This window comes from Arvicola amphibius, chromosome 2, assembly GCF_903992535.2.
Source record: "Arvicola amphibius chromosome 2, mArvAmp1.2, whole genome shotgun sequence".
Taxonomy (NCBI): Eukaryota; Metazoa; Chordata; class Mammalia; order Rodentia; family Cricetidae; genus Arvicola; species Arvicola amphibius.
The window spans coordinates 131,109,366-131,131,930 of record NC_052048.2 but is presented as its reverse complement, the minus strand read 5'-3'; the positions used below and the strand labels follow the sequence as shown (position 1 = coordinate 131,131,930).

The 22,565-nt window shown below is 44.6% G+C and overlaps 1 protein-coding gene across 1 annotated transcript; it reads left to right on the top strand.

Moving 5' to 3' along the window:
* The first annotated feature begins 3,396 nt into the window (after positions 1 to 3,396).
* On the top strand, positions 3,397 to 20,681 carry Gpn1 (GPN-loop GTPase 1). The gene is made up of 14 exons (XM_038319943.1): positions 3,397 to 3,521; positions 4,176 to 4,269; positions 5,890 to 5,929; positions 6,818 to 6,884; positions 7,590 to 7,627; positions 9,383 to 9,461; positions 9,660 to 9,754; positions 11,545 to 11,590; positions 12,002 to 12,148; positions 12,341 to 12,423; positions 13,426 to 13,465; positions 15,289 to 15,379; positions 18,783 to 18,890; positions 20,038 to 20,681. The coding sequence occupies exons 1-14, from the start codon at positions 3,411 to 3,413 to the stop codon at positions 20,118 to 20,120; spliced, it is 1,122 nt and encodes a 373-aa protein (XP_038175871.1). The 5' UTR covers positions 3,397 to 3,410; the 3' UTR covers positions 20,121 to 20,681.
* The last annotated feature ends 1,884 nt before the right edge of the window (positions 20,682 to 22,565 follow it).

The following is a 22,565-nucleotide window of genomic DNA, read 5'->3' as shown; positions in this document are numbered from 1 at the left end:
TACACACACACACACACATACACACACACATACACACACACATACACACACACATACACACACACAGTTTGTATATATACACACACATGAACACACATATACATTATATACAAATATATACACATGCACACACACATATAAGTGGTATATTTGATGTGTCTATAACTTGCTTTTCCCAGACAGCACTATTTTTGAAGCTTATTCATAATTAGACGGCCTTATTAAATTTATAGTTTATATAATCCAGTGTGTAAATACATTACTATTTATTCTTCCTTCTAGACAGAAAAAGTTGTATACTAGAGCTATTTATTTGTTTGTTTATTAATTATTTATTTTGAGACAGGCTATCTCTGAATAACAGCCCTGATGATCCTGGAACTCACTCTGTAGACCAGGCTGGCCTAAAACTCACAGAGAACTTCCTGTCTCTGCCTCCTTAGTGCTGGGATTAAAAATGTGTGCCACCACTGCCCAGTTAAGAGATGGTAAGTGCCCCATTTGTGGTTTCAGATAGGTGTTCCTGGTTATTCGGTGGCTCTCCTTCACAAGATCACACAGAGAAGCAACCATCTTCCATTTTTGTACACTCTTTTCCTCTAGGGCCCTATAAAGCTATCTGATCTAGCCAAGAAAGGGGGGGAAGATAATATAGTGTACAGTTACAAGGCTAGAAGCAGCATGCCACTTTTACTAACATTCTACTAGAGAGATCACTGCTGGCTACCCATATGCTACCTGGAGAAAGACGAAAGACACAAATGAGGAACAGGGTGCACACAATGTTTGTCTAGGGTTCTGGAAGGTCAGGGAGGGTTTTGGAGGACAGGTGTCTTCTCTGATGTTCCTAGCATCAATGCATTGTAACTTCTGCTATTCGTGTGTACTGTTCTTGGTACACCTGGACAAGAGACAAGTTTCTCTGCATGTACCCAAACAACCCAGGCTTGTGGTATATGTTCAACTTCAGCAACTATTTACAAATAATTTTCAAAACGACTGTTGTTCAACCTGATTATGCTAATTATGTCCAATTAAAGCAAGCTGTATTGTAGCGATGCACCCAGGACTTGCTAGCCGGGTGTCTCACCCTAAGTAGGGATTTTTTTTCCAAAGAGCAGTCCTTTATGGGCTTTTTTGAGGTCCCTTTTATGGGAAAGGTTAAGGTTAATAGAAAACAGCTATAAGCATGTTTACATGGGTGGGGTAATGGGCTGTTAGAAAAAAATACAATGAGCCGGGTGGTGGTGATGCATGCCTATAATCCCAGCACTTGGGAGGCAGAGCCAAGCAGATCTCTGTGAGAAAGAAAGAAAGAAGGAAGGAAGGAAGGAAAGAAAGAAAGAAAGAAAGAAAGAAAGAAAGAAAGAAAGAAAATGAAAGGTAAGGTTGAAAAACATGTTTTGCGGGCAGGAGAGATGACTCAGATGACTCAGGATGAGAGCACTGGATGCTCTTCTAGAGGTCCTGAGTTCAATTCTCACAACCATCAGTAATGAGATCAGGTGCCTTCTTCTGGTATGTAAGCAGACATGCAGGCAGAAAACTAAGGAAAAACGTGTTTTTGCAGGGTACAATGGGATTAGGAAACAAACTTATTCTTGTAAGGTATGGGGACTGTTGTGCGATGTTTTACTCTTTTGGTTTTTTGGGGGGTCCACCACCCAGATCTGCCTCCTGGTTGGTCGTGTCCCATTGAAATTTTAGAACAGTGTGGGCAAGATAATCTATATTGTGTCCTCAGATCCCTTTCCTTGGGAAGGAAAAGAGAAAGGGGTGTTGCAAGGACAGGAGACTGGATATGTTTCAGGTACCATGTCTCCCTCACCTCAAATTACCCATCATGCCCAGCAGGTCTTGGTAGCCAATCTGCTGTGGACACAGTTTGCATTGGGGACTGACTTCCGCCTCTCGGCTCTCGCCACCCTTTGTTTTCCACTCCGGCCTTGAACTTGACAATCTTCTGCCTCAGTTTTCTGAGAGCTGGGAGGACTGGTGTTATACAAAAGGACTTTAAATTATCCCCAGGTTTGAGCACCTCCTGCGACTCCAATTAGTTTTAAAAATTACAATGAGCCCTCTTTTATTTCTAACCTAATGGGTGGGATTCCTTTGTGCTTGGAATATGATTAACAGTCATTTACACTGTAACACTAAGGACTTTTAGGAGTTTTACTGTGTTTCTCTTGGGCTTTTGATTTTCTTTCACCATCTAGTCTTTTCTTCTCCCCTGGGACAAATGGACATACAGATGGACAACTAAAACATTTTTGGTCACAGTCTCTTGTCGTACGGTCTCTCATGAGATTCATACTGTTGTACCCAGATTACGAACCCCCAGAGAGAGACCACCAGGGAGGCTCAGACTGTAATAAGCAAGGTTTAATCAGCATAATACAAACATGTTTGGAACCCCTGTCTACTGACCCTGTTATAGCGAGGTAGAAGCAGGAGTTGTATCTCCTCTGTGGGGTAGGCTTTTAAAGGCATAACTACAAAGAGGCTTTTTGAAGCTGCTTTGGCACAGATGCAAGGATTTTTGCTCCCTCCCATTCTGCTAACTCAGCTTTCTTCTTGTTTTTAGAGCAAGGCCACTGTTCCTGAGTTAGGCCATCTTTATCAGCCTGTACCAGGTGGCTGGCTGGGCTGAGCTAAGTGACCGAGGGGAAGGCCACTATCTTCCTGGGAAAACATTCTGCTAGGAAATTTCTTCTCGCCCCTTTGAGAGTAAGGGGTGAGGGTCCTACATTACTACTCGGCTCTACTCAAGTCCCTCACTATCAATTACTCAGCTACACTCGGGTCACACATACCCCTCACTTTTTTCATCCCTTTCGCATTCGGTAAGGACTCTGCCTGAACTGTTTCTTCCACGGTTTTTTGAAGGACAGTATTCATCCTTTCAAAATGTTACCCCAGTTTTTACCTAATATTTTCTAGAACATAATGCCCGTTTTAAAAATTCTTTTCTTCTTAGTCAATAAGAAAGAAGGCTAACCTCACAATCTTGACAGGCTTGTGACCCTACGACCCTAAGCTTGGGATCCCACCTCGTTTCGCCCCTGGAGACACAAACTTTGCCCCTCCCTGGTCCTACCTCACCCCTGTCAACTCTCCCTGCTCCCTACACTCCCCCTCATTTGTCCAAAGCCTCTACTTGGCAGCTACAGCATCTAAACAATCCCAGAGAGTCTGACGCCTAGACGCCATTCTGGAGCCCACAGAGCGCGGCCCAGTAGGTATGGAGATTCCAGCCAATCGTAGCCCTAAACGCAGCGAGGCCGGATCATCTGACCAATTGCAGTTCTAAATGCAGAGAGGGCGTATTCTCCGGCCAATCGCAGCTCGGAGTGCCGCGAATCTCCGGCTTGTAGGCGTTTCCGTGGAGCGGTGGGCGTGGCTCAGGAAAGATGGCGGCGACCGCGCCTGAGACTGAGCCCCAAGCCTCCGGGGCTCCCCAGCTCCCCGTGTGTCTCTTGGTGTTGGGAATGGCGGGATCCGGGAAAACTACCTTTGTCCAGGTGACGTGCACTGCGCGGAAGCGGTAGTAGCACTCGGCAGGTTGCCCGTGGCCAGGGAGGAAGGGAGGAAGTTGTCTGGGAGTTGGAGGGTCAGGGCGCGTGGTTTTCTGGGTCTTGCCCCTGATTCCCGAAGCCTCGAACCCTAGCCTGGGTCCCTTAAGGCAGCCTTCTGTAACTTTAGTGCATGCTTGGTGCCACTGAAATTGTCTGGCTGTGAATTAGCAGATTTTCTGAAGGCCCGAGGTTAAAGAGTAGGGGAATATAATGCCCATACACTGGTTTTGCGTGAGGAGTTGGGTGTTCTTTCGACTGACCACGTTCTAAGTTCTGAGTATCCAGTGAAAATGAAATCGACAGGGATCTTGCTTTTACGGAGTTAATGTTTAGTAAGGAGATAGGAAAAAAGACCTTTACAGGGACATTCAAAGTTAGTGAAGAGGTGATGGAGGGCGGAGGGGGCCTGCTGGCTCGGTAGTCGAGCTAGATGGCTTTTAAATTGAGATTTCTGTGTAATCGGTGGAGGGGAGAATGAAATTGCTACAGAGTTTATAGGCTTGGTCAGTAAAGTAATGGGACTTCTTTGGTCCTAGCGTTTATCACCACCCTCCAACCCTCTCCCGTTTTTTTTTTTTTTGTTTTTTTTTTTTTTTCCAGAGGCTCACAGGACACCTCCACAACAAAGGCTCCCCGCCTTACGTCATCAACCTGGACCCAGCTGTGCATGAAGTCCCCTTTCCCGCCAATATTGGTGAATGCCTTCAGTTTTCATTTCTTTCTGAACTAACTCAATCTTCTTTTTCTTTTTTTTTTTTCCCCCTTTGGATTTGCCTGAGTTACACAACAGGCTTCTCCTTGTTGAGATTTAGCCCTCTCTTTATTCTGACAATTCCTAAATTTGTATCATTTCCGTTCACCCCATTTCTCTTTTGTCCTTAGTATGTGAAACTCTTGTAATTCGTTTATGAAGAAGTGACAGTGAGTCTATTAAAAAATGACACATAAATCATTTAGTTTCTTTTGTCAGAGTGTAGTAATAGTTTATAGGTTCTGCTATAATTCACTCTGATCAGTAGGAAGGACCTTTCCATTCCCAAAGTTGTGTGGTGTGTGTGTGTGTGTATGTATGTGCACGCTCTGAGCAGTTTCTGACTGAAACGATCAGAAAGATTATGTATGGGTATTATCCAAGGGAGTCTGAGGCAGAAAATTGAGAGGTCAGGTCAGTGGGACCTTCACAGTCAAATGCTGCTTGTTTGTTTTTTTTTTTTTTTTTTGTTTTGGTTTTTCGAGACAGGGTTGTTTTTTAAAGAGAGAAAAAATGGGGGTGAGTGGTAGATTCATGTGATCCAGGGACAGGGTTCTTGCTGGGCTCAGGCTTCCTGATCCCAGGCATAACTGCCACTTGTTAATCTTTTTAAACTTCTTATACCCCATATATGCAATTTAAGGAGGGTGGGGAGATCTTGTTTTAAGAATCATAAGTCATTTTCAGAAGATTTTACAAAAACTTTCCTATTGAAACTTGAGGATAAAATTGTAATATTGGTCATCTTCAGACTGGTGGGTAGGTTTCTTCTTATTCATTGATTTTTTTGTTTTATGTGTGTGGATGTTTTACCTGCATCTGTGCACCATGGTATGTGCCTGGTTCCTTCAGAGGCCAGAGGAGGGTGCTAGAACTACCCTGGAATGGGACGTGGAGACATTTGTGAGCTGGGAACTGAATTTGGGTCCCGTGCAAGAGCCTCAAGTGCCCTTAATCACTGAACCAGCTCTCCAGCCCCTGGTGGGTAGGCTGCCTTTATTACCAGGCAGTAGTTTTTGGTTTGAGGCTTTTTGTTTGTTTTGTTTTTTCCCCTCTGCATGTGTCCACTTCCATTGAAATTGTCTAAAATGTTTAATCTTGTTTCAGACAATATCTATCATAATTAAGAACTTCTAGCCTAACTTTTTTGTTTGTTTGAGACAGGGTCTCTTTATGTAGTCCTGACTGTCCTGGAACTCACTTTGTAAACCAAGCTGGTCTCAGACTCACAGAGATCTGCTTGACTCTTCCTCACTTGTGCCGGGATTAAAAGTGTACACCATCACACCCCAGAGCCTAACATTCTTCATAGGATACTCAGTGGTTCTCTTAGGAAGGAAGAAGCCACTGTAAGTAGAGAAAGGTATAAGAAAATGCCGGCTAAGAAGCCTAAGTCAGTTATGGTGAGACTCTCTGCAACCTCAGCACCCAGTAGGCTGAGGCAGGAGAATCGCTCAGAGTTTGAGGACAGCTTGGGCTACATGGAAAGTTCAAAGCCAGTCTGGACAACCGAGACCATGCCTCAGAAAATAAAATAAACCATCATCTCTCTTTTCCCCTCAGATATTCGTGATACAGTGAAGTATAAAGAAGTCATGAAGCAGTATCATTTTCCTCATCTGCCAGGGACTGACTGGTTCCTGCAGAATTACACCCTGCTTTGAGGGAGTGGTTTGCCTGTCACACTGTGAAATATACAAGTAGAAAACTCAGCTTCCTTTGAAGTCATCGTGTTAGAAAGATGTCAGATGAATAAGATGAATGTAGGAGAGATTAGAGATTCCCAGCAGTACTTCCCTGCCATTTGATTTCAGTTTCTTAGCATGCTCAGACCACAGGGATTGTAATTAGAGATCAGTAAATGAGTGGCCTCTTGGTAGCTGCCGGGGTCCAGTGGAATGATGCTGCCTTGGTGAGATAGTCATTGATAACTATGAATTTGACCTGGAAACTCAAGAAGAATACGATGAGTTGGATTAGTTCCTATGGATTGATTTCTGCATGACATGTGGCTCACTGTAAGTAACTTCAGGCAGCTTACTTAGTGAAGATCAGTAAAGAGTGTTACGTGTAGCTCTGACTGGCCTGAGCTTCACAGAGATCTGCTTCTGCCTCCTGAATGATGGGATTGAAGTGTTGAGCTACCATGTCTGGCTCTATGGGTGACTTTAATAACCGCTGCCAGCAGTCTGTCACTGTTTGACACATCTGCGTCTTCACTAAATTTTGGCCATTCTATTGTCTTTATCTTGTATGACCATCCCTAAAATGATAGAGGAACAAGGAGGACCTTGCTAGTAAATGATTCTTCTAACATTAAGGTCATATCGTTGTCAAAGACTGGGTTGCCAGTCCCATTAATTGAACACTAATACTGTTATATACTGAACATAATATTAAAATTGAACATAATGCTGTTGAATGAATGACAATCTAGGTATGAACTATATAATCTCATTTGTGCAATTTAAATCCTTAACTGAATGCTCAGATATGGACTTGGGCCAAATGGTGGCATAGTTACCTCACTCAATCTCTTTGCTACCCGATTTGATCAGGTAAGGCTTCCTTTACATTTATAGGCATGGCACTGTAAAACCTGACTCTTGTGTGCTCTCATCTGATCACATAGAATAAGCAGGGCTGCTAAAGTGGAGACATACCGAAAATAAGCAGGCATTTTGGTAGACAGTAGCCTCTAAGTGTGGTGGGTTCTTCCCATGTAATGTTTGTGAGAACAAAACAAAACCCAAGAGACCTGGGTTCTTCCTCTGGCCTGCTATTGGCTTACGGTGTTCCTGGGGGTACGGGGCACTGCGGTTAGCTACAGCAAGGGAACGTGAAATAATGGCTTTTTTATTGTAACGAGTATTTGCCATCCTCTTTGCTTTCGAGAATGGCTTATAATCATTACATTTTACTCTGATTCTGCTACTTGAGACATTAACATTTGACAACAACCAGGCAACATGGTTTGTACCAGAATTCCCAGCTCAGGAGGCTGAACGGCCTGAAGTCCACAGTGTGCCTGGATAACACAGCTTGACCTGGCTCTTTAAAACAAACAAACGTGGCCAGTGTGCCAGGGACCCTGGCTTCTCAGTGACAGAGCTACAGCTGTGGCTCTGCTTCCATGAGGAGTCCCTTGCTTGGCGTCCTTGGGTTGTGCTTGTGATGGTGATTTAACATATGCCACCCTCGAGGGTGACCTGGTGTTGTGATGGAATTAGATCCTGTTAACAATTGATGTCTTTTTCTTCTAGGTGATGAAATTTATTGAGAAGGCCCAGAACACATTCAAGTAGGTGGTCTCAATGCCTACTCATCTACTGCCTGTCATTAGCACATTTCTAGACTTTGAGAGGATCTGGAAACCTTTGACCCCTAAAACTCTTAACTGAGACAAGTTGTTAGAAATGAAAACAAAGAAAGGGGACAAGAAAATCGTTGAGATGACATTTAATACAGAGGATTACTCCCAGTTACGGTGACCCCCCCCCCCCCACCTAACACTTCTCTTCGTTTTACATGACTTTTGGAGAAAAGTCATTTCTCCAAATTTTTATATAATATCTTATTATATTTACATATTCTTTCTCCTTTCTCAGATTAAGGGAGGAAGACATTTGCTCATCATTTGAGGGAACATGATGGGGAAGACATCATTTCTCATTAGCTATTATTAAATTTTGATATGTTTACTTTTTCTAAGGGAGAAAGATAATTTACTGTTTTATAAAACAAAACAAAAAAGGAGACATGCTCATTATAAAGAATTCACTAGGACAGCTTGGGTTACACAAAGAAATCCTGTCTCAAAGAAAAAAAATTAAAATCATGGGCCAGGGAGATGGCTCAGCAGGCAAAGACACTTGCCACCAGACCAGAGTCTGATTCCTGGGACCCTGGGTTCCTGGAAGCAGAGAACTCTTACAAGTTGACCTCTGGCCCCCACATGCTTGCTGTAGTTCTGTACTTTCACATGTAAACTAAATAAATAAATGTAATAAAAAGATATTTTAAAAGAATACATAATATTTAAAGCATGAAACTGTCATTCTCAGTCCCAGTACCAATTACTATTGTTTAGTGATTGGCATTTCACCTTCTCTATGCATAAAGTATTACAAAGATGGGATTATAATTGAAGTAGATCTTTGTTTTCATTAGAAAAAATAACAAGGGCTGGAGAGATGACTCAGCCATTAAAGGCTAGGCTCACTATCAGAAATACAAGAAAAGAATAATAAGACAATTCTTTTTTGTTGTTGTTGTTTTGGTTTGGTCTTTTGAGACAGGATTCTCTGTGTAACCCTGTCTGTCCAGGAACTTGCTATGTAGGCTGGCATTGAACTCAGAGATCCACTGCGCTGCCTTCCGAGTGCCGGGATTAAAGGCATGCACCATCACCAAAACAGGCTTTTTGGAGATCACATTCTGTGAAGTTTTCTTTTTTAAAATGTATTTTATTATATTTACATACTGGTGCATGGATCATGATTGTTTAATTTCACACAGCCCTGCCCCCACCATTAGCAGTCACTCCTTAATTTCCCTAGTGCCTGTCCTGTATTTATTTGCTCACTTTGTTACTGCTTTATTTTCATGGGCTTGGCCCCAGGATGTTGAACACCCTAAGCTCATGCGCAGCCATTTTTCTACACTGACTTATACCCCATCCCCAAGTTTGCCTGTTTCTAAAAGTTTATTTATTAAGGTACATTTTACACGCCCTGCATTCCTCATCCTTGTCCCTAAGAAACAGGATGGTCCCCCAGAGAGCGTCATGTCTCCTTAGTAGTGCAGTGTTTCTGTAATCACAGTTTCCTCCCATTCTCTGCAGCAGCTTGGCTGTGCTGTTTCTTCTCAGTAGTATGAATCTGGGACCTGGAGTGAGCTCTTGGGAATATGTAACTTTTGGGCACGATAGGACTGTGTTTGGCAATGTGCAGAGGTTATTGCTGTCTTGGATCAGCAGACATTGAGCTTTCTCTGTGAGGGGAAATCTTCAGAATTGCCCAAGTCTAACACCCCTTTAATGGTCTCCTTGACCCAGGTATGTCTTGATTGACACACCCGGACAGATTGAAGTATTCACCTGGTCAGCTTCTGGGACAATCATCACCGAGGCCCTGGTGAGTGTGGGTCTTGTTCATGAGAGCATCTGGAGAGTGAGCTCAGCCTCTGTTTACTGCCTGGGGCTGAGTGTGAGATGGAGAGGCGAGGCTCTGCACACCTGGTCAACCTTGTTCTCTCTTGGCAAGAAGGGAGGAAGAGCCTGGGAGCAGGTAATGAGCCCTCTGATTAAGACTTGACTTATTCTGTGGTTCTAGGCGTCCTCATTCCCCACAGTGGTCATCTACGTCATGGACACATCACGAAGTACCAACCCAGTGACCTTCATGTCCAATATGCTGTATGCGTGCAGGTAACCAGTGCTTGGTAGACTTGGTCTTTTGTCGGCTTTGAGGCCTCTTCCAGTTTCTGCTTCTTACTTTTTAAAGACATTACTTACTTACATGTGTGTGGGCTGTACGACTGTATGTCTACCACGTGTGCAGGAGCCTGTTTAGGCCAGAAGAGGTGGCCAGATCTTTTCAACTGTAGTTACAGGCAGTTGTGAGTCACCATGTCAGTGGTGGGAACTGAACCTGGGTCCTCTGTACAAACAGTAAATGCTCTTAACTGCTGAGCCATCTCTCCAGCTTTATTTTCTCTGACTTTATTCCCCTTTTCAGTCCTGGTTATATACCCCTGGGTTCGTGATCATTTGTATTTACTACTTGGTTGATTGTCTTCAGTTAGGAGAAGGCCGTAAAGAGAGGCATGACTATTGGCTTTTCTCTCAGCATCCTTCTTCCTCGCCTGTCAGAGGAGAGCAAAGTCTGGCTAGAACAGAGAGAGTTCTCTGGTGTCAGTGGTGCTTGGGTTTTGTATAAGGAATGTAAAAATGTAACATGAGGAGACATTACTAATAAAAAGTTTGTCAAAGCCAGGTGTGGTAATACATTCCAAGTCAGGAGGTGGAGGAGGACAAATTGAAGGCCAGCACAGACTATGGAGTAAGACGCTGCCATAACATTAAGAACAGTATTAACAGCTTTTAGATTATAATCCAGATGTTATCCCATTTAGTTTATCCCAAATGTTACATTGGGAGAAAAAAGATGCCTCATGGTTCACTGTGAGTTCAGACTGATGTTGAAGGAGAGTGTTACGGAAGCTGATACTTTACTTGGGGCTGGACAGGAGCCATCATCAGTGTGATAGATCTTGGAATAAACATCATATTGGATGCAAGAAGTCATGATCCACATGGAAAGACAGCATTGTTCTGCAGTTATATTAATGAGTAAAGCACAGCTGCTTGATTATCCTGACTGTAGTAATTTCACAGTGTACTCATAGCTCAGAACGTCAGAGGACTGGGAATGTAGCTCATCAGGAGAGGGTGTGCCTCTCACGTTCGAGGCCTGGGTCAGCCATCAGGACTGCAGGCACTAAATCAATAAAGGGGGCGGAGAGATCAACTTTAAAAACAATTCATCATGTGTACCTTAAGAACATATAATTTTATCTTGTGCATTTACCTCAGTAAATGTGGGAAATTTTCAATCTTTAGGACAGTGTTTTTGGAGGCTGAGGCAGGAGAGTTGCTGTGAAGACAAGGCCAGCCTGGACCCCACACCATTTCAGGCTAGTGTGAGCCGCAGAATAAGACCCTGTCTTAAAACAAAGCAAAAATTGTATATGTTTACATGGCGTCTACATAGATTAAAGGATACACATACACACAAATATATACATACATGTAAAAGTGCCTACCAGAGTAACCATCCTATTTTGGGTAATCAATAAATACTCATTTCCTCCACTTGAATAACAAATTAGAGAATTGTAAAATATTAAAAAGGATCAATATTAACGCATGGTATGGGGTTGATGTTGGTGGTCATTTTCCTTTGGCAGAGGAGACTGCATACCACCTATGATTCAGTCTGAAGGTTTTTCTGTTGTCTTTACTTAGTCCGCAGAGCTTGAATACCTTTAGGGTTTTTTTTAGAAACAAACTCTCAGTATATGCCCAGATTGACCTTGAACTCATGAACTCCAGCCTCTACCTTCTGACTGCTGGAATTACAAGCATGTGACATTATGCCTGGCCTTAAATACTTTTAATAATGTTGGCTCCATGTTTGATTTTTTTTTTTCTTCCAGCATCTTGTATAAAACCAAGCTGCCTTTCATTGTGGTCATGAACAAAGTGAGTACTTCCTGTGGGGATTTCAACATGTCTTTAACACAGAGTCTTGATGAGTTAGAAGGTCTGGGTAGGCGTGAAAATGACGTCAGTGCTGTCAGCACGTCCGTCAGGGAAGTAGACGCTGCCAGACGGAGCATGTGTTTAGTCCTGTCCCTCCCCAAGTGACGCAGGGCAGACAGTGTGTGTCAGCTGTCCCTCAGCATCAGGGTTCTGTGTCAGTAGAGGAACAGTCTAATGGAAAATACTGGTCAGAGGCAAGGCAGATTGCTTTATGGTTTGTTGCAGTGGAGCTGGGAACCAGCGCCAGAGAAAGAACATCTGTGGGTGATGAGTTCTTTGCTGTCAACCACTTACTTAAATGACTTTTGCCATGGTTTAGTTGTGCTGATGACTGCCTTCTCTCTGGCACAGACCGACATCATTGACCACAGCTTTGCAGTGGAGTGGATGCAGGATTTTGAGACGTTCCAAGATGCCTTGAACCAAGAGACTACCTACGTCAGTAACCTGACTCGTTCCATGAGCCTGGTGTTAGATGAGTTTTACAGCTCGCTCAGGGTAAATTTTATCTCCTATCTTAGTGACAGTAGCTGCAGATAATGTCTTACTGAAGCCTTCACTGGCTTTGAACCAGCTTTACATTCTGTAAAGTATGTAATTTTGTTCTTGGCAGTGCTGTGTTCATGGGCTGGGAGCAGCTCAGTAGCAGAGCCCTTGGCTAGCACGCAAATTCATGCTACTTCTTGGCAGGTGGTGGGTGTCTCTGCTGTGGTGGGCACCGGCTTCGAGGAGCTCTGTGTTCAAGTCACCAGCGCTGCAGAAGAGTACGAAAGGTGAGGAGGGGGCTCTTGATGTGCTCCCCGTTACCCCCATTCTCACACGGTAGTCATTTGGCCAGGAGAAGCGCTTCCATCTTCTGTGTATATTTACCTGCATATGTATATTAGACCTGTCCACACTCAGGAGTAACCAGGGTCTGTTCCCGAATTTAAAAAGATAGAAATATAAAGTGTTCGCTGGTCTCGGTGGTTGCCAGGCAGGGGCCATCAAGCCTGTTCTGAAAAGAGCCACTTGGTAGCGATTACAAGCTTTGAGGGCAACTTCTCAGGTCTCTTATTGTAGGACAAAAGAGCTGTAGAAAGTTCAGAAACAGGAGGTGATAGTTCTGTCCCTGTAAGACATCAGCTGTAGAAGCTGTGGTGTGGATTTGGCACCGAGGAGACGTATATGTGATGTTCTAGCACAATGATTTCCCCATCATAGAGACAGTTCATGAATGTCTGTTACAGCTGTTGTCATTGCTGGAACAAGCTGTGAGACCCCTCTCTATTCTTCACGATCCCACAAGAGCTGTCGGTGTAAAGTGGGACCCATTCACCTAAAGGAGAGCACCTGGGACACTGGGATCGTGACTCATAGACTGCCTGTTAGCATACTGCTTTGGCTTCATAGTTTGATCCTAAGGGTGACACTGTGGTTGCCAGGCAACATTATTTTCCCACTGATGAGCCGTCAAGGGTTTTGCGTGTGTTTCCCAGGCTCAGGAGTGTGTTTTGTTGTCGCTGAGACCCATCACTTCCTTAGACATTGGCCTTCCCGAGCAGCAGCCGTCTTCTCAGCTGTTTCCTCACACCAGCACGAGCCCCTTGCCCCTCAGCTGTGGTGTCTTCATTGGTAGTCTCTACAACAGCCATCAGGAGTTGCTGAATTCCACAGGGGTAGACTGGTGATGTCAGGTCTTGTTGCTGGAGGTTTTTAAGCAGACGGAAGTGATAGGTAGGGTGGGCAGTGTGGGTCTCTCAGGAGAGGAACTGAGGAGGCTTTTCTTTCTCCAGGGAATATCGGCCTGAATACGAGCGCCTGAAGAAATCACTGGTAAGAGGGGAAGTGTGTTAGAGCTGTCAGAGTCCGTCTGACCCACACATGGCACAGGCCTGCAGTCCCAGCCAGTCGCCAGAGACGGGTAGGGGACTCTTGAGCGGAGGAGTTGGGGACCAGCGGGTATGCTGGCCTGTGCTGTAGTCGGCACTCAGGTAGCAGTGATGAGAAGGAAAGGTTGATCAAGACAGGGTTTATCTGTATAGCTCTGGCTGTCCTGGAACTCACTCTGTAGATCAGGCTGGCCTTGAACTCACAGAGATCTGTCTGCCTCTGCCTCCCAAGTGCTGGGCCTAAAGGCTTGTGCCACCACTGCCTGGTTTGTTTAATTTTTTTCTGACTTTATTGAGATATAATTAACTGCTGGAACTTCTGTGTTTCTTTTATTTTTTTATTTATTTTAAAAGATTTATTTACTGACTATGTGTACAATGTTCCCCTGCCTGTACACCTCCATGCCGGAAGAAGGCACCAGATCTCCTTACAGATTATTGTGAGCCACCATGTGGTTGCTAGGAATTGAACTTAACCACTGAGCCATCTCTCTAGCCCTCTGTGTTTCTTTTAAATTCTTGCAGTTTTTTGTTTCTTCCTTTTTGGTAGTGCTCTACTCTCTGAACTATGTGCCCAGCCCTGTTTGGTTTTGAGTTGAGATCTCACTGTACCCCAGGCAGGTCTGAAACTTTGGGGCTCTAGTGATCTCTTACCTCAGCCACCTGAGCAGGTAGGACTGCAGGCTTGAGACACCACATCCCACCTCAAGCACTTGTTCATTTAAATTCATAAACTGCTGTATATGTTGTCTGTATGCAGAAGGACCTCCAAACAATTTTTCTTCTCTTTGTATTTGAATATTTATCCTTTTTGTTTTGTTTTGTTTTGTTTTATCACCTCATTCTTCTGAGTGCTGGGATTACTGGCATGAGCTACCACATAGGCTTTGTATCTGAATTTTTAAAATATCAGAATTTTGTTGGAATATATTTACCAAGAACTTTTTATGCTTCACCTCATCCAGTCTCCGAGGTCAACTTAAAGGCTTGTTGTAGGATTTTGAAGAATAGAGAGATGTCTCAAGCTCTTGGTCCAGATGCTGAGCTGAGGCTCTTCCTTCGGCAGAGCCTGCATTGGGTCCTTTATCATGGGCCTTCTTGCCAAGTGCCACTTGAGGGCTCTCTGGTCATGGTTCTGGGTATGTGCTCTGAATTATTTCCTTCAGCATATGACTGGAAATTGCTGTCTCTTGGGCCCATATGACTCTGTCTCCATATCTGTTATCCTTTACCAGCTTCTAGTACTTTTATAATTTCTAATCTCTTAAAAGGTGGTACTTGGGGACTGGGGATCTAGCTCAGTTGGTTGAATTTGTTCAGCGTGTACTTAGCTTAGCTCGTTCTTTAGTGCTAAGTGTGGTGGTGGACCTGTTAAGTTCAGGGTCAGCCAGGATCCATGGCTACATAGTGAGTTTGGGGGTGACCTACACTACATGAAACTCTACCTTAATAAAAAAGCTGGCATCTTAATTTATACATCTTTATTATCTTGCTTTATTTTATTTCTTTGTGTTGGAGATTGAAAGCAGGGCTTCACATCTGCTGAGCACTCGGCTTCTCAGTCACAAGCCCTGCCCTAGAGATCTCCTTAAAAAGTATTACATGTGGAGGTCAGAGGGCAGCTTGCAGGCCTCAGTTCTCTCCTGTCACGTGGGGTCCACAGATGGGATTCTTCAACATGGCCTCAAGCAAGCACTGTCACCTCTGAGCCATCTCATCAGTCTGGGATCTCCTAATGTAACATGAGGACATTTCCCCTGTCTGTAGGCGAGTGCCCAGAGTGATCAGCAGAAGGAGCAGCTGGAGCGTCTTCGGAAGGATATGGGCTCCGTAGCCCTGGACCCAGGCGCTAGCAAAGGTATTGAAGGGCTCTTGGTGTTCGGAGAGAACAGAGGGTGGATCCACACAGCAGCGATGTCTGTGTAAATGGGAAAGAGAAAGGACAAGTGATGGGGAGACATACATATACGCATCTGCATGAGTGATCAGGGACAGAAAGTATATGATGGTGCACACATCACACTGCTCTGAGTTTCCTCTGAAAGTCTTGTACTTGTACTTGTATAGTTTGTTGTAACTAAATTTTAGATATTATTAAAGCTCATGCAAACATGATACTCTTTTACTTTTAATCCTCTGTGTATACTTCCTAAAAGTAAAGATATTATTTTCAAAAACCTCAATACAGTCAGCCAGGCGTGGTGGTGCACACCTTTAATCCCAGCACTCTGGAGGCAGAGGCAGGCGGATCTCTGTGAGTTCAAGGCCATCCTGGTCTATGGAGTGAGTTCCAGGACAGCTAGGGTTACACAGAGAAACCCTGTCTCCAAAAACCAAACTAAACAAAAAGCAAAGAACAGCTCAGTACAGTGAGGAAAAATGAGGAGATTAGCATGGACCACACTGTTGTCTAATACTTGGTCTTAGGTGTAGCCATTTCCCTTCGGAGTGGACTGTGCTTGTCAGGTTTGGGATCGAGGGCCCTTATCTGCTGAGCAGTCTGAACTCCTGTTTATTACGCTGATTTCTTTACCTACATGCCTGTACATATTATAACTACAAAATGCTTCCGTGTCTGCTCAGACTGGTCTCCCTTGTACTCTTTCCTCTCCCTGGCTGTTCTCACCTGTACTTCCTCATCAGCTTCACTGGCTTCCCAGGAAGCTTTGACATTGGTGTTGAGGTTAGCTTGTGCTGCTTAAATAGTTCAGGAAGAACCGACATGACTGATGTTGCCTCTTCCTCCTCGAGCAGGAAGAATTTTTGTATTTGGAGGTCTTATGTCTTTCTGGAATGTTATCCTGAATATATTTTGCATATTTCTTGTTGCATTATGCATTGGATTTTATTTTCTTTATTAAGAGTTACTGTTTTAAACTGCTTGGTCTTCTAACGGGCATGGGTTTGTGTTGTGTTCTGTATTTCAGTCTTGCTACCTTAGTCTTTGTCCTTCCCTCCTTTCTTTGCTTCCTTTCCTCCCTTTTGCCCTTTCCTTCCTTCTTTCTGTTATTTCTGTCATTGGAATGTCTAGGATGTGTTTCATATTAAGTGATACACACCCCTGAGGCTGTAGCAATAGCTTGGCAGTTAAGTGCAGCTCTTGCATGCAGAGAGCTGGGGTGTAATTCCCGGCACCCACATGACGGCTCATGACCACCTACTCCAGTTCCAGGAGTATACACTATTGTCATGTATACACTATTCTGTCTGCGTGTATGCCTGCAGGCCAGAAGAGGGCACCAGACCTCATTACAAATGGTTGTGAGCCACCATGTGGTTGCCGGGGATTGAACTCAGGACCTTTGGAAGAGCAGGCAATGCTCTTAACCACTGAGCCATCTCTCTAGCCCCCTCCAACACTCTCTTTTGACCTCCATGGGCACTAGGCTTACATGTGATTCATAAACATACATGTAGGGAAAACACTCATACACATACAAGTAATAAGTCTAATACACACACACACACACACACACACACACACACACACACACACGCCACCTCCTTGAGAGGCAAGATGATGGACTGCCCACAAAAAGCAGAGTTGAAATTTGTTGTGGCACCCATAAACCAAATAGATGGACTTTATTTTTTAATATATAAGTTCTGCTTGGTGTATTTATTGTGGCAAAAGAATTATATACTTTAGTTTTTTTCTTCATATAGCAAGTTTTTCCTTGGGGTACCTTATTAAGAGAAAAAAAAAGCTTCTATTTGTGACCTTTGTTCCCTTGTGTTCATCAGAGCACAGCACAGGGGAACCTGGCTGCACAGCCAGCGACACAGATGCTTCCGTGCCATTCCTGACGCCCTCCCCATGTGTGTGTGAGTGCACACCCAATGCTTCCGTGCCATTCCTGACGCCCTCCCCATGTGTGTGTGAGTGCACACCCAATGCTTCCGTGCCATTCCTGACACCCTCCCCATGTGTGTGTGAGTGCACACCGAGGTCCTCCAGAGTCACAGGTGTTCATTCTCCTGCTGCGGCATCCAGATGGGGAGGGAAGGAGAGTTTCCATGGATGATTTGGGGAAAATCCCTCGGATATCTGCGTAATTGTTAGCTGGGTGTGGAAGGAGGCCTTCACTGTTAGCGTCTCAGTCATCATTGCTGTGTAGATCATAGGCCCTAGATTTTCGTTTTCTCCCCGAGTCATGGTCTCACTGTACAGTTCTGGCTGTCCTGAACTTTGTTCTGTAGATAGGGCTGCCCTCGAACTCACAGAAATCTGCCTGCCTCTGTTTCCCAAGTGCTGAGATTAAAGATATTCACCAGCCGGGCGGTGGTGGCGCACGCCTATAATCCCAGCACTCGGGAGGCAGAGGCAGGTGGATCTCTGTGAGTTCGAGGCCAGCCTGGCCTACAAGAGCTCCAAAGCCACAGAGAAAACCCTGTCTCAAAAAATTAAAAAAAAATAAAAATAAAAATAAAAATAAAAAAATAAAGATATTCACCACCACTCCTGGTTGGCCACTGAGATCTGTTTCCCTCCCTGTTGCCGCCTTCAGCCCATCTTACACCCCTCCCCAGCTGAACTCCTCAGCCTGACAGTCATTTGTACGTTTGTCAGTGGTCACACCCTCTTGTAGGTTTAGGTCTCACTCAGTTTCGGGATCAGATTTCTCATTCTTAGGGCTTAGTCCTTACTCACTGAGTAGGGAATTTTGCCTCTAGTAAAATTTTAGTAGGTGTTTTTTTTGGCGGGGGTTCAAGACAGGGTTTCTCTGTAGCTTTGGAGCCTGTCCTGGAGCTAGCTCTTGTAGCCCAGGCTGGCCTCAACTCACAGAGATCTGCCTGCCCTGCCTCCCGAGTGCTGGGATTAAAGGCGTGCGCCACCACCGCCTGGCTAGTAGTATATTTGATTTCCCTTTTACCCATCCCCCCTTCCATTGCTTGGAAGTTGCCATAGTTGCTCTATTCTGTATCATTTCAACCTTTTTTTCCAGTCCTCCCCTGACCTGCATCCTCCCTAGAAGTGTCTGCATTATTTGAACTATTGCCAGTTTGCAGCCTTTTGTTTCTTTATCTCTCATTGGAAAAACCAGCTTCTTCCAGTCTGTAAGCTCGTGAGGCAGAGTGCTGGTGTTTCAGGGGTACAATTCTTAGGTTTTCCTCGGTGGTACCATTGTAGAAGTTGTAGGGATGACAAGTGAATTACTGATACATTTGGAAGACTCACTCTCCTTTGTTTGCATTGTCAAGAGCACTTTCATGCGCCAACGAATAAGACACGTCTGTACTGATCAGTGTTTTAACCCTAGACAGCCTGTCTCCTGCACTGGACCCTTCTGACTTGATCCTGACGCGAGGAACCTTGGATGCAGAGGATGAGGAAGCCGACAGTGATACTGATGACATTGACCACAGAGGTGAGAGGTGGTGGACGGAGACTTGAGGATCCTGAGCCTGTGGTCAGTGGCAGGAGTGAGGAGGTGGCAAAGCTTATGGTGCCAGCAAAGTTTCCTATGTGGAGGGTTCTGGTCTTGCTGCATGTTTTCATTTCATCCCCTTGCTGTGACAAAACAGCCTGACAGAAAGCAATTTAGAGGAGAAAGGGTTTACTTCAAAATTCCAGGTTCTGTCACTATGGAGAAGTCAAGGCAGAGACTTCGAACGCTGGTCCTGTCACATCCACAGTCAGGAGCAGAGAGCAATGCCTGTGTACAGCTTTACTTGAGTATATGCGATCAGCTTGATTTCCACCTATACAGCTCAGGACTCCCGTCCTACACACAGTGGCAAGCCCAGTACCATGCCTTTTATGTCATGTAACTTCTGACTCGACCTGCCGGTGCCACTCTTCTGGCTGTTACTGCTGTTTTGGTTAATTGGTGATAAGGGTGTACTGAGCTACATCCCGAGTCATTAATGTTGTTTTTTTTTTCTTAAGATATATTTATTTTTACTTTATATATGAGAGTCTTGTCTGCATGTCTGTGTATGCACTCTGTGAATGCCTGGTCCCCGCATAGGTCAGAAATCCCCTGGAATTGGAGGTTTGTGGCTGCTGGGTATAAAACTGGGGCCTACGCAAGAGCAACCAATGCTCTTAGCCGCTGAACCCCTCTGCAGCCCTGAGTGTTCTGTTTTGTTTTGAATATTTAACAGTCGAATGTGGTGGTTCCCTACTTTATTCCTGGCTCTTAGTTGGCTGAGGCAGTAGGTAAAGTTACTATGGATATTTTTTTGTCTCTTGCCTATCTGAGTAGACCTCATTGTAATTATTTATGAAGGGGATGTTCTCTTTACTTAGATGCTGCATGTTTGGAGGGTGTGAGTCCTTAATGCCGGAAAATAGTTTTAGCCAGGTATTATGGCACATGCCTGTAACCTCAATGGTAGAAACCAAAGCAGGAGGACTATGGGTTCCAGGTCAGCTTGGGATCTATAATGAGTCCCTGTCTTGAAAACGTGAAAAATAATTTTAAAATGGGGTTTCTTGTGGGGTGGGTAACAGGCGCGCTGATTGGCTTGTCATCCCGAGGGTTTTCAAAGAATCACCCTTCCCTCCTGCAGTTACAGAGGAAAGCCGCGAAGAGCCAGCCTTTCAGAACTTCATGCAAGAATCAATGGCACAACACTGGAAGAGAAACAAATAGAACATCCTACTTGTTGCTGGAAGTCAGACATACTGGGTCTCCACACAGAGAAGCCCTTCCCTTGAGTCAGGGCTGCAGTCAAGAGCAGGATAGTAGCTTCTTTGAGGGTTTTCCAGATTTAGATGAAGTCGGTGAAGTGGAGCTGGCAGGTGGGTGCCCATCCTTGGTTAGCTTTTCCTGGTATTTATGCAAGGAAGTGTCTTTTCACCGCTCTGGAAGCTGATAACCATTCAGCCTGAGACTTCAAGCTGCATTGTTTGAACTCAAAGTCTTTTGCTGCTGATTGGACAGGGAGAACTTCCATCTTGGAGACAACTTTGGACCTTGACTAGGCTGGATCCGTGGCCTCAGCTCTTTAGCACTGTGCTCTTGACTCCGCACCTCAAGTTGCTGTTCTTTGAGCAGAATGAGAGGGGAGAATGAGAGGGGAGAATGAGAATGAACTGAGGGACAGTGCATTGCCCTTGGCAGCCAGTGCTGATGTGAGATGTGCTCGCATGAGGTCACACGTCATAAAGAATCCTGTTTGAATGGTGACTTGGATAAAGTTTTCAACATTAACTCTGTGTCATGGTTTCAAATTAGAAATTGTGTGATCACTAATAGATTCAGCACTATTGGTTACAACTGAGCTTTAAAGGCAGACCTGGTCGGCTATAAGCTGTAGTTTAATTTCCCAGGTGCATTCGCCTAACCAGGTCCCCAAACCTGTCCTGTTTATATTGTCCTTAGAACAATATAAGGCATTGTTTGTGACCGCAGGGTTTGGCTAGGTATCCACTCAATAATACATAACTAGAAGGGCTTACCTTGGTTCTCAGAGTGTAGTCTGTGGAGCAGAAGGAAGGTCAGCAGCCAGGAGAGTCTTAGCGATACCTCTCCAATGGGCTTCACCTGAATGGGGAGCTCAACAGGCCGTTCAGGAAGCCCTGCAGGTGGCCGTGGTGTGCTCTGCTTTCAAAGCACTGTTCCAGCTCAGCCTGACTGAGTCCCAGTCCTCACAATTTGCCTTTTCAGACTCGGTGCCTGTTCTCTAGTATTATTTTAAAGCAACATAGAATTTTATCTTACCATTAATTATTCAGTATTCCATACCTCTAAAAATATGAGCTTTTTCTTTCTTTTTTCAAAGCTTAAAACTTCTCTGCCCAACATCATGATATTGCGGTGCATGTCTTTAATCCCAGCATTTGGGAGGCAGAGGCAGGTGGACCTCTGAGTTCAAGACCTGTGAGGACTGCATAGTGAGACCCTGTCTTAAAACAGGAGGAGAAAAAAGACCCACCCTTACGTGTATCTCAAGCCACCTCTGCCACCTGAGTGCTGCATCTGTAGGGCTGGGCCACCATACTTGCTTGACCTATTTAAGGGGAAACCATTTGCAGAGCAAAGCTCTGAGCATACTCTGCTCTTTTTCATGGCGCGTCTCCTGCTGTCAGCTCTGAAGGCAGCTTGTCTTTATCTCACTGTGCTTAATGAATGTTTTCTAAGTAAGTGAACTAAAATCTACATACACCAGCTGCCTGCTGGCCACTTCATTCTTGAAAGTGAAGATCAAAACAGAATAGATTTTTAAGAACGTTAAGGATTAATTTCCAAATTCATATATATAATTTATATATATATCTAATTATATTAAATTATATATATATATATAAAATTTTATTTATTTTATTTTTTTTGAGACAGGTTTCTCAGTAGCTTTGGAGCTTGTTCTGGAACTCACTCTGTAGACCAGGCTGGTCTCTGTCTCCCGAGTGTTGGGATTAAAGGCATGCACTACCACCGCCAGGCCGCAAATTTATAAATATTTTTAAGTAAGTTATAACTTCAGGAGGATTGCAGGAAGCTGGTTTAGGGTACGTGATGTGACTACTCTTTGAAAACCCTGGAACTGACTGGGCAGTGGTGGTGCATGCCCTTAATCCCAGCACTTGGGAGGCAGAGGCAGGTGGACCTCTGTGAGTCAAGGCCAGCCTGGTCTACGAGTGAGTTCCAGGACAGCCAGACTGTTTCACAGAGAAACCCTGCCTCGAAAAACCAAAAACAAACCAAACCAAAACAAAACAAAAAAACCTGGAATGGAGAGTATGCCAAACTAACGCCATGTGTTCGGTCCCTGGAGCCGTGTGAAGGAGGAAGGAGGAAACTAACTGCACACGGCTGTCTCTGGCCTTCCCATACATGCCCCCACACATACCATGCGCTAACACAAGTGCACATAGTAAACCCTGAAACATTCTGAGACAGGGAGCTCATCCCAACCCTGGTTTGGCATTTGAGGAAGGGAACACACCGTCATTTGGCCTAAACTCGCTGTTTGAGAATAGCGCTATGCTGGGCCTTCACTGGGGCTTATAGCAGTGGGCATCAGCTAATGCAGAAACCCGGAACTGGCCAGAGTGAGAGATGATGATGTGCTCATAGGACATCTCTGTCCCCTCC